The 13,117-nt window shown below is 33.2% G+C and overlaps 1 protein-coding gene across 1 annotated transcript; it reads left to right on the top strand.

Moving 5' to 3' along the window:
• The first annotated feature begins 4,701 nt into the window (after nucleotides 1–4,701).
• Nucleotides 4,702–5,522, top strand: LOC145604061 (OVARIAN TUMOR DOMAIN-containing deubiquitinating enzyme 4-like). The gene is made up of 4 exons (XM_081660013.1): nucleotides 4,702–4,833; nucleotides 4,947–4,987; nucleotides 5,063–5,161; nucleotides 5,300–5,522. Exons 1-4 carry the CDS (start codon nucleotides 4,702–4,704, stop codon nucleotides 5,442–5,444), a joined length of 417 nt encoding a protein of 138 aa, XP_081516139.1. The 3' UTR covers nucleotides 5,445–5,522.
• The last annotated feature ends 7,595 nt before the right edge of the window (nucleotides 5,523–13,117 follow it).

The following is a 13,117-nucleotide window of genomic DNA, read 5'->3' as shown; positions in this document are numbered from 1 at the left end:
GTGCCGGCAATTGGCACACCCCGGCCCACGGCACGGCACGGCCCACGTGCCTAACGGGCCGTGCCGCGGGCCAAACCGTGCCTCTTGATATTTTTTTTTTTTTTTTTTTAAAAAAAAAAAATGTTAAAAAGAAACGAATTAAAAATAAAAATGCATATAATAAAAAAAAAAAAAAATACGAGTGCGATAATCCGAAAACATAAAAAATTGAAGAATAACTTATTTTATTATATGACGGTAGCCGGTACGAATGTACGATAATTCAATAATACAAAATTACAATATAAGTAATGATAATTAAAAATCGTACAATAGTGTATGAATATTGAATAACTTCATTTATTATACGGAATACGAAGTTCGATAATACAAAAAGAATACAATATTGTATAATGTAAATATGTAATCATGTAATTATTATTGGTCGTCTTCGTCTTCGCCTTCGTCTTCATCTTCGTCTTCGTCTCCTAGAGGTTCAAGGTCATCCGCCAATTGAGTGGATTGAGAAGTATGAGAACTAAAAGAAGTCGACGTTCCTTCATCGTCGTCGTTTTGTGCATAAGTACGATCTTGAGAACGTGTTTCGGCATCCAACCAATCCTTGAAGCAAACACACATTTCAAGTGTTTCGGGTTTTAGTCTTGTTCTTCTATCGTCTAGAACTCTTCCCGACGCACTAAAAGCTCTTTCGGAAGCAACGGAGGAGACTTGGATAGCAAAAATATCACGAGCCATTGCCGACAAAATTGGATGTTTCACGGCTTGTGATTTCCACCAATCGAGGATGTCGAGGCCAAACTTCTCTTCGTCGTCCATGCCTTTCATGAAGTCGTAACTTAAGTACATTTGCAACTCCGAAACATCGCTTTGTGTTCTCCTAGATGATGATGATTCTGTACCCGAAAATTTTGGAGGAAAATATGAGGTATTTATAGGGGATTTGGGTGGGAAATGGGGTGGAAAATATGGCCGTTTATAGCTGTTGGAAAACGGCCATAAACGGCCATATTCCAACGGCTAGTGGCACGGGCCGTGCCGTGCCGTGCCGTGCCGGGCCGTGCCTGGCCGTGCCGGGCCGTGCCACGTGCCATGCCGCCCGCTGTGCCACGGGTTGTGCCCGTGCCGGTCCCAAAAAAGTTGTTCACGGCACGGCCCACGGCACGCCGGCGTGCCGCCGTGCCGTGCCGGCCACCGTGCCCGTGCCGGAGTCGTGCCGCCCGCGTGCCGGCACGGCCCTTGCCCATCTTTACTTGGACTACTCTGCGCACGCCCGTTAAAGCCTTGGAATATATCCCCTCAAACCTTCTCCCTCCACCACCACCACCACCACCACCACTACCATCAATCTCATTCCCAACCGACCAATAATGTCGTCGATGGAGCTTCTTCAGTCTCTATTTGGCGGGTAAATGTTCCGGTTGCTGTTGCCAGTGGTGATTGGCGGAGGGATTACCTCTGCCCTGCAATCCACCAGCAACGAGGCGAGGGCTCATGGAATGTCGCTTGTGATGCTAGACCTGCTCGTTGGCTTCACCGCCTCGACCTCGCTTATCTTCTCTATGGAGTTTGTGTCTATCTTTCTTTCAACGATGTTGTTGCGAACGACGACGTTGTGGGTGAGACGGAGACCATTGTTGGCGTTGTCAATGAGGCGGAGAGCATTGTTAGCGAACAGGGTTGTTGTGATTTATTGGATTTTCGGGTTACAGGTATTTTTTTTTTTAATAATTTTATTTTACCTTCATTTTATATATCTAAGTAGCTATTTTTTATTCATAATTTTCAATTAATTATATTCAATTTTATATTTTTGTTGAATTCAATCATTTTCTAAACTTTTTAATATTCTCTTAATTATTTGCTCAGTACACTAATCAGACTATCTTGTTGCAAACTATTAAACCAATCTGAATATTCAATGCCATAATTTCTGAACAAAATTGGAACACCGAACATGTGGTTGTGGATTATCCAAATTATTTTACAGATTTAATTTTTTTTTTTTTTTTTTTAAAAAATCAATTCATTTTACTGATTTACTTGTACTGTAATTTAATTTATTGTGTCAAAAAAAATTTAATTTATTGCCCATAAATATAATTTCTGTATTTCAGAAAATAATTCACAAGACTATTTTAATTTTTATTAACTTGGAAGAATTTTATTGATTTATTTGAGGTTGTTCATTTTTTTTTTATAAAAATTTCAATCTACAGTCTAGAGTCATTGATTAATCTATACCTATACTATATATTAAAAAGCGTTTTAAATCAAGTCGATATGTCACGCGGCACTATACATACGTTTCGAAACAACTCAACAAGTCTACATGCCACGTGACACTCTTAATTAACTACTTTCTTCCATGCTATTACACACTAATTAAAAAATTAGAAACATAATTTATAGGAGTATGCTAATTCAAACCCTTGACCTTAAGGTTAATTAATAAGAGGTTAACCATTGAACTATGTCATAATTTGTGTTTTCAATAACCAAAAAACAAAAAAAAAAAACTATATAACATATTAAAAATATGTATCTTTAATACATATTATTGTAATACATCTAATGCTGTCAAATTTCAAACCGAAACCGTTTAACTGTCCAAAATGAACCGACCCAAATGAGAACTGAACCGATTAAAAACCGTTTTTTTTAAACCGAAAACCGACCCGAACCGTATGTGAATAAACCCGAAACCGAATCGATCTGAATAACGTTACACCGTATAAGAACCGAACCCGTTAATGAACCGAACCAGTTTTAAACCGAACTGAAATCAAACCGAACCGAAAAGAACCGAACTGTTTTTAATCCGAAATCGCTTTCAACCCAAAACCGATTGAATCGGAATAAAAACCGTTTACACCGAACCGTTAACAACACGCAACCCATTTGCACCGAACTGTATATAAACCGAACCATTCATAAACCGAACCGTTTGCAAACCGATTCGTTTATGAACCGGATCGCTTATAAACGAATCGACTTCAAACTACTTACTATAAAGAGAATATTAAAATCAAGTAAAAAGGTGTTTTAAATGAAATTTAATTATGCATACATGTTTACTACCGATCGAGTATTAAAGAACCGAACTAGTTATAAAGTGAACTGATAAAGAACCGAACTAGTTATAAACTAAACCGAAAAAGAACCGAACCAGGTATAAACTGAACCGAAAAAGAACCAAACTAGTTATAAACCGAACCGAACTGTTTCTAACCCGAAACCGTTCCCAACCCGAAACTGTTTGAACCGGGATAAAAACCGTTTACACCGAACCATTAACAAACCGCAACCCGTCTGCACCGAACCGTTTACTACCCAAACTGTTTACAACTCGAACCGAGTTAAAACCGTTCAAGAATAAACCGAAACCGAATCGAACCGATAACTATTTAAACTGAACTGAAACCGACCTGCGAAATACTTAAACCGATTTCAAACCGACCCGATTTAATACCGAACCGATTTCAAACCGAACCGAACCCGAACTGTCAAACCGTTTTGACAGTGCTAAATACATCTAATAACCTAAGGTATCGCCTGGGTCTAAAAACTAGTTTTAATTTAAAAACTAGTGAGTGACCTCGGGCGTTGGCCCCGGGTTGCTACTGCTGTAGACGTACAATAGATATTTTTTTAAAAGGCTTTTCAAAATTGCAATTGTCATTGTCAAACCAAAATTGAGTTATTCTTTGAATATAGTTTTTTTTTTTTTTTTTTTTAATTTTTTTTTTAATTGAACCTTGTGGTTCGAACTTATATGATTTTTTTTTCTTATACAAATAAAATAATTGATATTGGCTTATATGGTTATAATAGGCACATGTGTTATAAGAGGTTGAGGGTTCGAACCTCCTTACACTTATGTTTTTATATGGACTAATGTTAGTTGCTTGGGTGATGTGGCATCATGTGAAGTTGGGAAAATGACGTGGCGCAACAAAATAGGAACTATGTGGCATATCAACATTTTTACGAATGCATTTTAGTATAGATGTGGGAAAAAGTCAGGACACATTGACACTATTTTCTAGAAAAGTCAAGTTTTCAAACAATGACTTTTTTCATAGTATATTGTGAAATTATTAATTTGTGTCACTTCCTATGCAAAATGAGCTTTACAATTTCAGTTACTGACATATTTAGCATCATTGGTAATCTAATGTCTTGTATTTGAGTTTTATTGCTTGGTTTTAAAAACACATGAAACTAAGGGTCTGTTCACATTTACTAATTCCAGTTCAGTTCAGCTTCAATTAGTTCAGTTGAGTTCAATTCAGCTCCTAATTTCGCTCTCTCATAAAATATTCATTTCAGCTTAGTTCAGTTCAGCTCCAATCAGTCCAGTTCAGCTAGCTCAGCTCAGTAAATGTGAACATGCACTAATTAAACAAAATAATGTTTTGTATATTATACTTTCTTTGTTTTTTTAAGTTGACACCTTTCTATCATCACGCTTGTCAACGCATGTTTTTAACGCTTAATAACTTTAATTATCAACATTGTAAAATTATAAAAAGTAGATATTAATAAAATATACGTATAGACGATCCAAACAAGATCCCACATGATTATATTTAATCGTATCCATAAATCACAAAAATGAGTCAAAGTGTAGTGTGTGAATAGTGTAAAAGTCAAACGGTGTCAACTAAAAAAACGGAGGAAAATGAACGTCACTTTTTCAAAATGCTCAAAGGTGTACAACCAGATGGCCGATGCTTGTTTAGAGCAATAGCTCACGGAGCTTGCTTACAAACCGGAGAGGGAGTGCCTGATGAAGACCGTCAGAGAGAGCTTGCTGATGATTTGAGGGCTAAGGTGGGTTGTTTAAAACACTAAATAGTAAAGCGATTATATGCAATAAATAAACAATGTAATTAGTTATAAACAAATTTTGGATCTTAAACATATTTCTTTTGTTTTCTTTATAGGTGGTCGGAGAGCTTTTAAAGAGGCGCAAAGAAATGGAAGGGTATGTTTCTTTCTTATTGCAAAAAGAATTTTCTTTGAGGTGTATCTATGTGTGTAATCTTAAACTCTTTTATAGGTTCATTGATGAAGACTTTGATGTGTATGTTGAGAGGATTCAAAAGCCTTATGTTTGGGGCGGAGAACTAGAAGTACGAATGGCATCTCATGTGCTCAAGTGAGTATTTGATAACTTAAATTATTCTGCATGTGTAGTGTTTTGCTTGTGTGAAATTTTTTATATACTCTCGGGTGCACCATGTACCCGACTAACTCATCCAAGGTTATGGTAACAACTGATGTTTTATTGTATCAGGAATCTGATATCTGTCTTTATGAAAGATCAGAAGACAAACAAATTGACAAACATATCAAATTATGGGGAAGAATATAATGACAAGTACCCTATAAATATTTTGTTTCATGGGTATGGTCACTATGAGCTTTTAGAGAATTCTTAAAGCCATTTTTTTAAACATGATAAGAAAACTATGACTAAAGAATATGATTCTAAAATTAATAAAGAATATCATTGTTTAAAGAGGCATTATGAAATCTATGAAATATATATATAACTTTCTTTGGTTAATTATTATAGGTTATTAAACGTTGGTTTCCTTTCTTGCCATAGTTTTTGCCTTTAGTTTTGATGTTGAAGTTGATAATGTATGCTTTATTCAAATTGGCAGAATTCTTGTTCATATTATATACTCGTTATTAGTATAAAGAATTTGATTACCTTAGAAATTATACACATCAATACATGCAGAATGTTTGCTAATTAATTTTTTTATTTCTTGGTGTACAACCAATAAACACTACTTTACATACTCTCTATTTAGACCCTCCAATGGTGAGACTTGAGTGAGTTTTTTTTTTGAGAGAGTATATTTTGCAACTCAACTTTGAGTCTCATTTGACAAAAAGTGTGAGCCATTATGAATATTAAAATATGTTTTGTAATTTATTTTAGTTTTAGTTTTGTTTTTTATTTTTTATTTTTATTTTTTATTTTTGGAAATTTTGACTTTTACCACCAAAAAATTTGGACAAATTGCTTTTTACCACCTACTCTTTTAAAAGTTGTATTTTACCGCCAAATAAAGTTCTAAAAATTGTTTTCACCACCTACAATTAAGAAAACCGTTAAATCTAACGGTGTTAAAAAAAATTCTTCGATTTTCGTGCCCGAAATATGTTCTTTGTAAGTTTAGGGGGGCATTTTGGCTCTACGGATCCAATTTGAGGTCAAAATTGATAAAAAATGATCCGAAATACCTCGTTTTGTGTGTTCACGCAATTCGATGTATTTTTAAACACGCAAAACGAGGTATTTCCGATTATTTTTTATCAATTTTGACCTCAAATTGGATCCAAAGGACCAAAATGCCCCCCTAAACCTATGAAAAACATATTTTAGGCACGAAAATCGAAGAATTTAAAAAAATTCCGTTAGATTTAACAGTTTCCTAAACGGTAGGTGGTAAAAAACAATTTTTTGAGTTTATTTGGTGGTAAAATACAACTTTTAAAAGAGTAGGTGGTAAAAAACAATTTGTCCAAATTATTTGGTGGTAGAAGTCAAAATTTTCAATAATTTATACATTGACAAATATTAGGTGACCAGACACTCACCACGTACAAGTTATATGTGAAAATTTTAAGTAACTAGTATTACTATTAATGTTTCCGTGATCCCGAATATCATCACCTAGTGAATTACAAGAAAGTTTATATTTGTATAACAATTATCTTGATTGGGGCTATTGTATGTCAGCACATAAGGAATAGAATAAGAAATTAGCAACTGCATAATTTATTACCCCCTATTAATATTGATCTCTAGAAAATAATAAAATTTCATTATTCTCCAGAAGAGATAGAACTTTGTTGAATATATATGATTATCCAACGAGATGAAATTTGATGCTCATGAAATTGTATTCTAAGTTGGTGAAGAATTGCCCCGACATTTGAGAAATTTTACCAACTTAGGGGGAAGAATTGAAGTAAGTTGGCAAAATTATAATACTATAAATAGTTAATCCCTCTAGTGATACTTTGTAAAGTTACATGCCAACTTTTGTATATGTTACACATCTATGATTAGATTTGTATATCGTTATGACCCATCTGCTAGAGGAATAGATTGATATATTATGATTATGGTGATAATGATATTATGTGCATACATTAAGATAGATCTTGCCAATTTACTTTAAATCACTACACCTGAAGTGTAGTTTGTATAATCGGTTCCAATATGAATATACGATATACGGCAAGATAGTGCAGTTGATACTTTAAAGTATAATAATAGTATATTAATACCATAGTGTGAGAAATACCCTTAATATGTGGTACATATATCTAATTATTATAGTAGATGGCCTATTATGTAATAAATGTTATGATAGTACCAACAATGAGAAATGTATTCAGATATCATTATAAAATAGCATGCGAAATGTACATTAAAATAATTTTATGATACCAGTACACAATGGAACCGATGAATAATATGCATATGCATGTAGAATGGATGGGCTATTGAATAAGGGATCTAAAACATATGTCCGTTATGATGTCGACATAATGATAATCATCAAAAGTTTATCACGGACCAGAAGTCCAATGAAATATGGATTTTGAAATAATCTAAACTGTATAGTGTCTTACATTAATTTGAGTCTTATACCCATGTGCATGCGTGAGTCATAGGTTAATGCATTGGTTATTGCATGTTTAGGAAGTTGTTCGATGTTTTGTTCAATATCTAATCATGATTTTTATATCTCATATTTCATGCTGATAGGGATAAGATAGGTCGTTAAACTACTACCCTAATCAAATTAATCATTTATAATCCTAAACTACCCTAACACAAGTATAGGGGCATGTAAAGGGTCGAACCACTAAGGAAGCTCACTCGTTCAACTTCAATATCACTAATGCAAGAGTAAAAAGGGGTATATTTTTGTTGGTTTTTGGATAGGAAACACTAAAACTACAAACAAGCAAAGATAAAGATGATTAAAATCAAGAGAGAACGACGCTAGGGGTACGGGTGTGTCAAATATGATTAGAAAGAGGGGAACAATCATGGTTATCATGATGAACATGCTAAAGAACACAAGATTCTACCCAAACAATTCATTCTCATGCAATAGTCTAGGCAAATCAATGAAAGAGTTCTATACTAATTAGGATCATTCCCATGCATCCTATTAGTTACAATCAAATCAAGAGAATAAAGAAGCACAATCTATAAAACTCCACTTTAACAACTCATTCTCATGTAATCATTAGAATGGAGATGATCTTAATCTAGTTCAAATCACTTTCATGCATTTAAACTAGAGAGCATCAAATAAAGTGCAACCTCATGTCTTTCATCAATTTATGGCATGAGTTCAATCCAACCATCATCATTCATCCAATATCAACACATATTTTCCACCCCCTTCCCTTAGCTAAGAAATTAGCCTAGAGAAGGGAGATTAAACATAATAGTAAACATGAATTCAAGAAGCACAAGACTAAGCATGATTAAGAATAATAAAACAATACCAACTAGTTCAACTAAAGAGATAGATGAAAATACCAACTACAAAGTAAATAAATAAAGCTAAAAGAAGGGATTATAGATTACTAAAGATGAGATTAATAAAGATAAAAACTTGGAAGTAATGCTTGAATGAAAAGAACTTGACCAAAGTTGAATACATTGAAGAAACTTGAGCAATAATCTACTTTCCATCTCTAAAATTATCTAATCTAATCCTAAGAGAGAGAAGCTCTCCTAAAACTAATTAAGAAAAAAAATAGAATAATAGATGATTCCCCCCACTAATTACCTCAAAAATGGGTATTTATACTAAGCTAATAAAATTAAGAAAAATAAAAGAAATAAAAGAATGAGAAAGTAAGGAAAAACAAAAGAAAAATAAAAAAGAAAAGAAATAAGAAAATGAAAAGGAAAAGATAAAAAGAATTAAGAAAAGAAAATAAAATAAAAGAAAATGAAATTAAAATAAACCCACCAACCCCCCAAAACCTTAGCCCCTTTCTTCTTCTAATTCGATTTTGGCTGCTCTAAAAATGGGGCAATGATCCCCTGCTTCACATCCCATAAAACGAAATCAGCAATCATCACTCTTCAGTCAACACCGCTCATTATCATCAAGCAAACACCACCGTTCGATCTTCATTAACAACCACGTGCAGAGCTCGTGAATGGTTCGACCGAACTTTGGGTTGGTTCGGTAGAACATGGGCGCGGTTTGGGTAGCTGAAAGTGGGTGTAAATTGGACGCGGATGTGATGTGGAGTTGGAGGTTTTGGTGGTTAACTCGGTGAGGGGGTTATGTGGGATTGTTGTTGGGGTTGTTGGTGGCTGCGGCTGCTGCTTGGTGTTGACGGTGAGGAGTTTAGGCTGGGTGGCTGGCGCGGCTGTGGTCGCAGGTGGAAGCGAGTCTGGTTGGAGGTGCTGTGGTTGCTGTTGGTAGTGTTTGCGTGGGGAAGCAGGGGAAGGTGAGAGACGAGGTTGAGTTGTGGTGTGGCTGTTGGTTGGTAGATTGCGTGGTGGAGTTGTGGTGTAGGATAGGAAAATAGTGTGGTGTAGGTTAGAGTGGCAGCAACAAGAGGTTAGGGGCTTGGAAATTTGACTTGGAAATTTGACTTGGACCTCGAACTCGAACATGAATTTGAAACCCGGAGCACCTACAACCAAAAACACGAGGGTATTATCAAGAGATAAAATAAAATAAGATAAAATAAAATAAAATAAAATAAAATAACTTAAAAATAAAATTAAAAGAAATTAAATAAAATAAAGAAAACAAATAAGAAAATAAAATAAAATAAGAAAATGAGAGAAACTAGGAATTAATAGCTAAAAATACGAAAATAAACTAAAAACTATTAAAAATTACAAAAATACTCAAAATAAAGACGATAAGAAAATAGTAGAAATAAAGGATAAAAGGGTTAAAATATTGGAAAATAAGCCGGAAAACGACTCAATAAACACCCTACAAGTGACATAAAGTCACTTATCACATGCACTAACTAGTTTCTATATAATAATTGTGGTATGTGTGAATGTATGTCCAATGTATAGTAAATCGTATATAACTATATATAACATTGATGGGAACTTACAAAGAAATATTTATATTTCAATGGGCTTACACTATTAATGAAATTATTGATGGCGTCGATTTAATAATAGCTTGTTATGATTCATGTAAGAAGAGTTCCTGAACAAGTTATATACGACGTATTTAAATACCCAGCCCTACATATATTATATCTTGAATATTGCAATTATTATCAAACTCATGAAAAGTCAATATGACTACGTCATCGATATCTCAACCTGAAGTTTGAGTATGTGAGATTCAACAAGCCTTTGTATTCATTGACAAACTCTCATATAAAACATGAAATGTCTAATTAAAGAATAGAGTTGAGATACCATTGAGTGAGAATAATATTCTTATGGTCCAGAAGAGCCATGAGCAAAATATGTAATTAGTTAAATTTCTTAATTCTTATGATAATGGAAAATGACATATATATGATGATAATAAGTGTTGCCATGAAATTATATTTGGATAACGTGATCAATTATTGATCATCATTTTGTAGTACATATGACCTCCAGAAGAAGGCATACATATAATTGTTATAATAATTTTAAATTATCGAAATGAAGACGCTTCAATAAGTCCATTTGAAGATTTGAAGATTCAAGTTCAATTTAAAAGGATCAATCATTAAGAAATTGCATTCTACTACATGAAAGAAGTAACCCAACCATATCGCATGGGATTTATTGCACTAGAAGATTTCACGTTAATACGTTATGCATTCATCAGGGGGAGCAAATCGTACTGCACTCTTTTTCCCTTAACCATGGTTTTGTCCCACATTGGGTTTTCCTGGTAAGGTTTTCAATGAGGTAGCATCCCAAGCGTATTACGAAGATTGTCGTACTCTTTTTTCTTCATTAGCTTTTTATCTCGCAGGGTTTTTCTTAATATGGTTTTAAGGAGGCACATTCTTAGATAATGGACATCCAAGGGGGAGTGTATATATATATATATATATATATATATATATATATATATATATATATATGTATATATATATATGTGTATATATATATATATATATATATGTATATATATGTGTATATATATATATATATGTATATATATGTGTATATATATATATATGCGTATATATATATATATATATGCGTATATATATATATATATATGCGTATATATATATATATATATATATATATATATATATATATATATATATATATATATATATATATATATATATATATATATATATATATGTGGATGCCCATTATACCCTTGTATCATTCTAGAACTATCTAGATTTTAGGGTTTATTATTCTCCAAGCAAACCCTATCAATTGTATTATATCTAAATATATATCTGTAGGGAATATTTCAAGCATTATGATCCCAAGCTTGAACCCCACTGTGATCATACACTAAAGTATGGTATCGTTCCAAAGGGAAAGAAAAGAGAGCAAAAGAGTCGCCAACAAGTTTTTAGGAACTTGTAAACCCAAATAAACGATCCAAGGGACCGTCAACTCCATAAGGTCTTGAACCAGATAGGGTTCGGGGATGAGGGTACGACTCCAATCTACAAAAGAAAGGGCTCGCCCTATAAATTAGGCTTCTACTTTGTTCTGCTCGTATTCATGTGCGCTTTTTGACTAACATGCAAACATTTTATTAATCCCAACCTGTTTATCTATGTTGGTTGAATATTAATGCACAAATAAAACTATTATTGGTGATCACTTGAGTTAAAATCATATTAGCCTAAACCAAATTATTTATTATCTTATTAAGCGTCATTTCAAGTACAAATTCCCTTCAACATGCATAAAAGGTGTGATCAAGCAATAACAATAAATATATCAAGCAACATAAGCATAATCATAATAACCATAATAATAATCATAATATAATCATAATAATCATAATATAATCATAATCATGATAAGGCATAATAAAGCTTAATAATAATAGCAAGATCCTAGGCATGTTACTAACAAGATTAATAACAATTCCTAGCATGTCACTAAACAATAAAGATCACAGCTTTTAACCTAACATGGTACTAACATGATATTAGAAATAATAAAAGGTACCTAAACATGATACTAGATAGCAATAACATCCTAACATGATAATAGAAATATTAAATACATCCTAACATGATACTAGGAAGCATAAAACAATAATAAACATGCTTTCTACATTGTGAAAGAAATAGAGAGTAAGCTAATCTACTTACTTTGAAGCCTCGTACCTCTTTCTAATAACAAAATACACAAGTTAGTAAACTTCAATGAAATTAATAAAGAATAATTAAATAATTAAATTGAAATCATATTAAATAAAGTTTTGACTAGATTTGGACCAAATCCTCAGAAAATATTAAACCTTGCACGTCTAGGGCGAAGGCAACTTCGAACTTGGCTAGGTAATTCTAAATCTTGTGTATTTTGAATTGTGTTTAAAAGCTAGTTTAGAAAAAGAGAGAGAAAGAAAGCATAGATTGCTCAAGAGAGAATAGAGAGAATTGGGTGATTGTGAATGAATGAAGACGGAGTTTTGGGACCCTATTTATAAGGAAAATAATTCGGAAAAGTATGGAATTTGATAAGGAATAAAACTACACGCTGTCACCATAAAGTCACGCTGTCGCGACGCGACAGACTTGTCGTTTGGCGACAGTCTGACTTGGACGCGCTTTTCCACGCGAAATCCAATCTTTAATCAACTTGATCTACGGAATCCGTACAGAAGATAAAAAACGTGTTTTCAAAAATGATAATAAAATAATAATATTATTTTATTCCAAATAAAAATCCATATTAAATAATAATTATATCGAATAATATTAGAATTAAAAGGAACCTTCTAGAAACTTCTAGGAAATTATAATTAATTCTAATAATTTTAGGAATAATAATTAACATTGGGCCCTCCTCTAGATCATTGGGTCGTATGTAAATAATTAACCGGACCCAGTTTAGTATTTTGGCCATAACTTCCTCAATATTCATCGG

Source organism: Chenopodium album, chromosome 22, assembly GCF_948465745.1.
Source record: "Chenopodium album chromosome 22, dcCheAlbu1.1, whole genome shotgun sequence".
NCBI lineage: Eukaryota > Viridiplantae > Streptophyta > Magnoliopsida > Caryophyllales > Amaranthaceae > Chenopodium > Chenopodium album.
The sequence above is the reverse complement of the archived record's forward strand: the minus strand, read 5'-3'. Positions and strand labels throughout refer to the sequence as shown.

Excerpts from the sequence above, each read along its gene's own strand:
- LOC145604061 (XM_081660013.1), top strand. The coding sequence starts at position 4,702 with ATGCTCAAAGGTGTACAACCAGATGGCCGATGCTTGTTTAGAGCAATA. Across the intron at positions 4,834-4,946 it reads CTGATGATTTGAGGGCTAAG|GTGGTCGGAGAGCTTTTAAA; the intron begins GTGGGTTGTTTA and ends TTTTCTTTATAG. Across the intron at positions 5,162-5,299 it reads ATGGCATCTCATGTGCTCAA|GAATCTGATATCTGTCTTTA; the intron begins GTGAGTATTTGA and ends TTATTGTATCAG.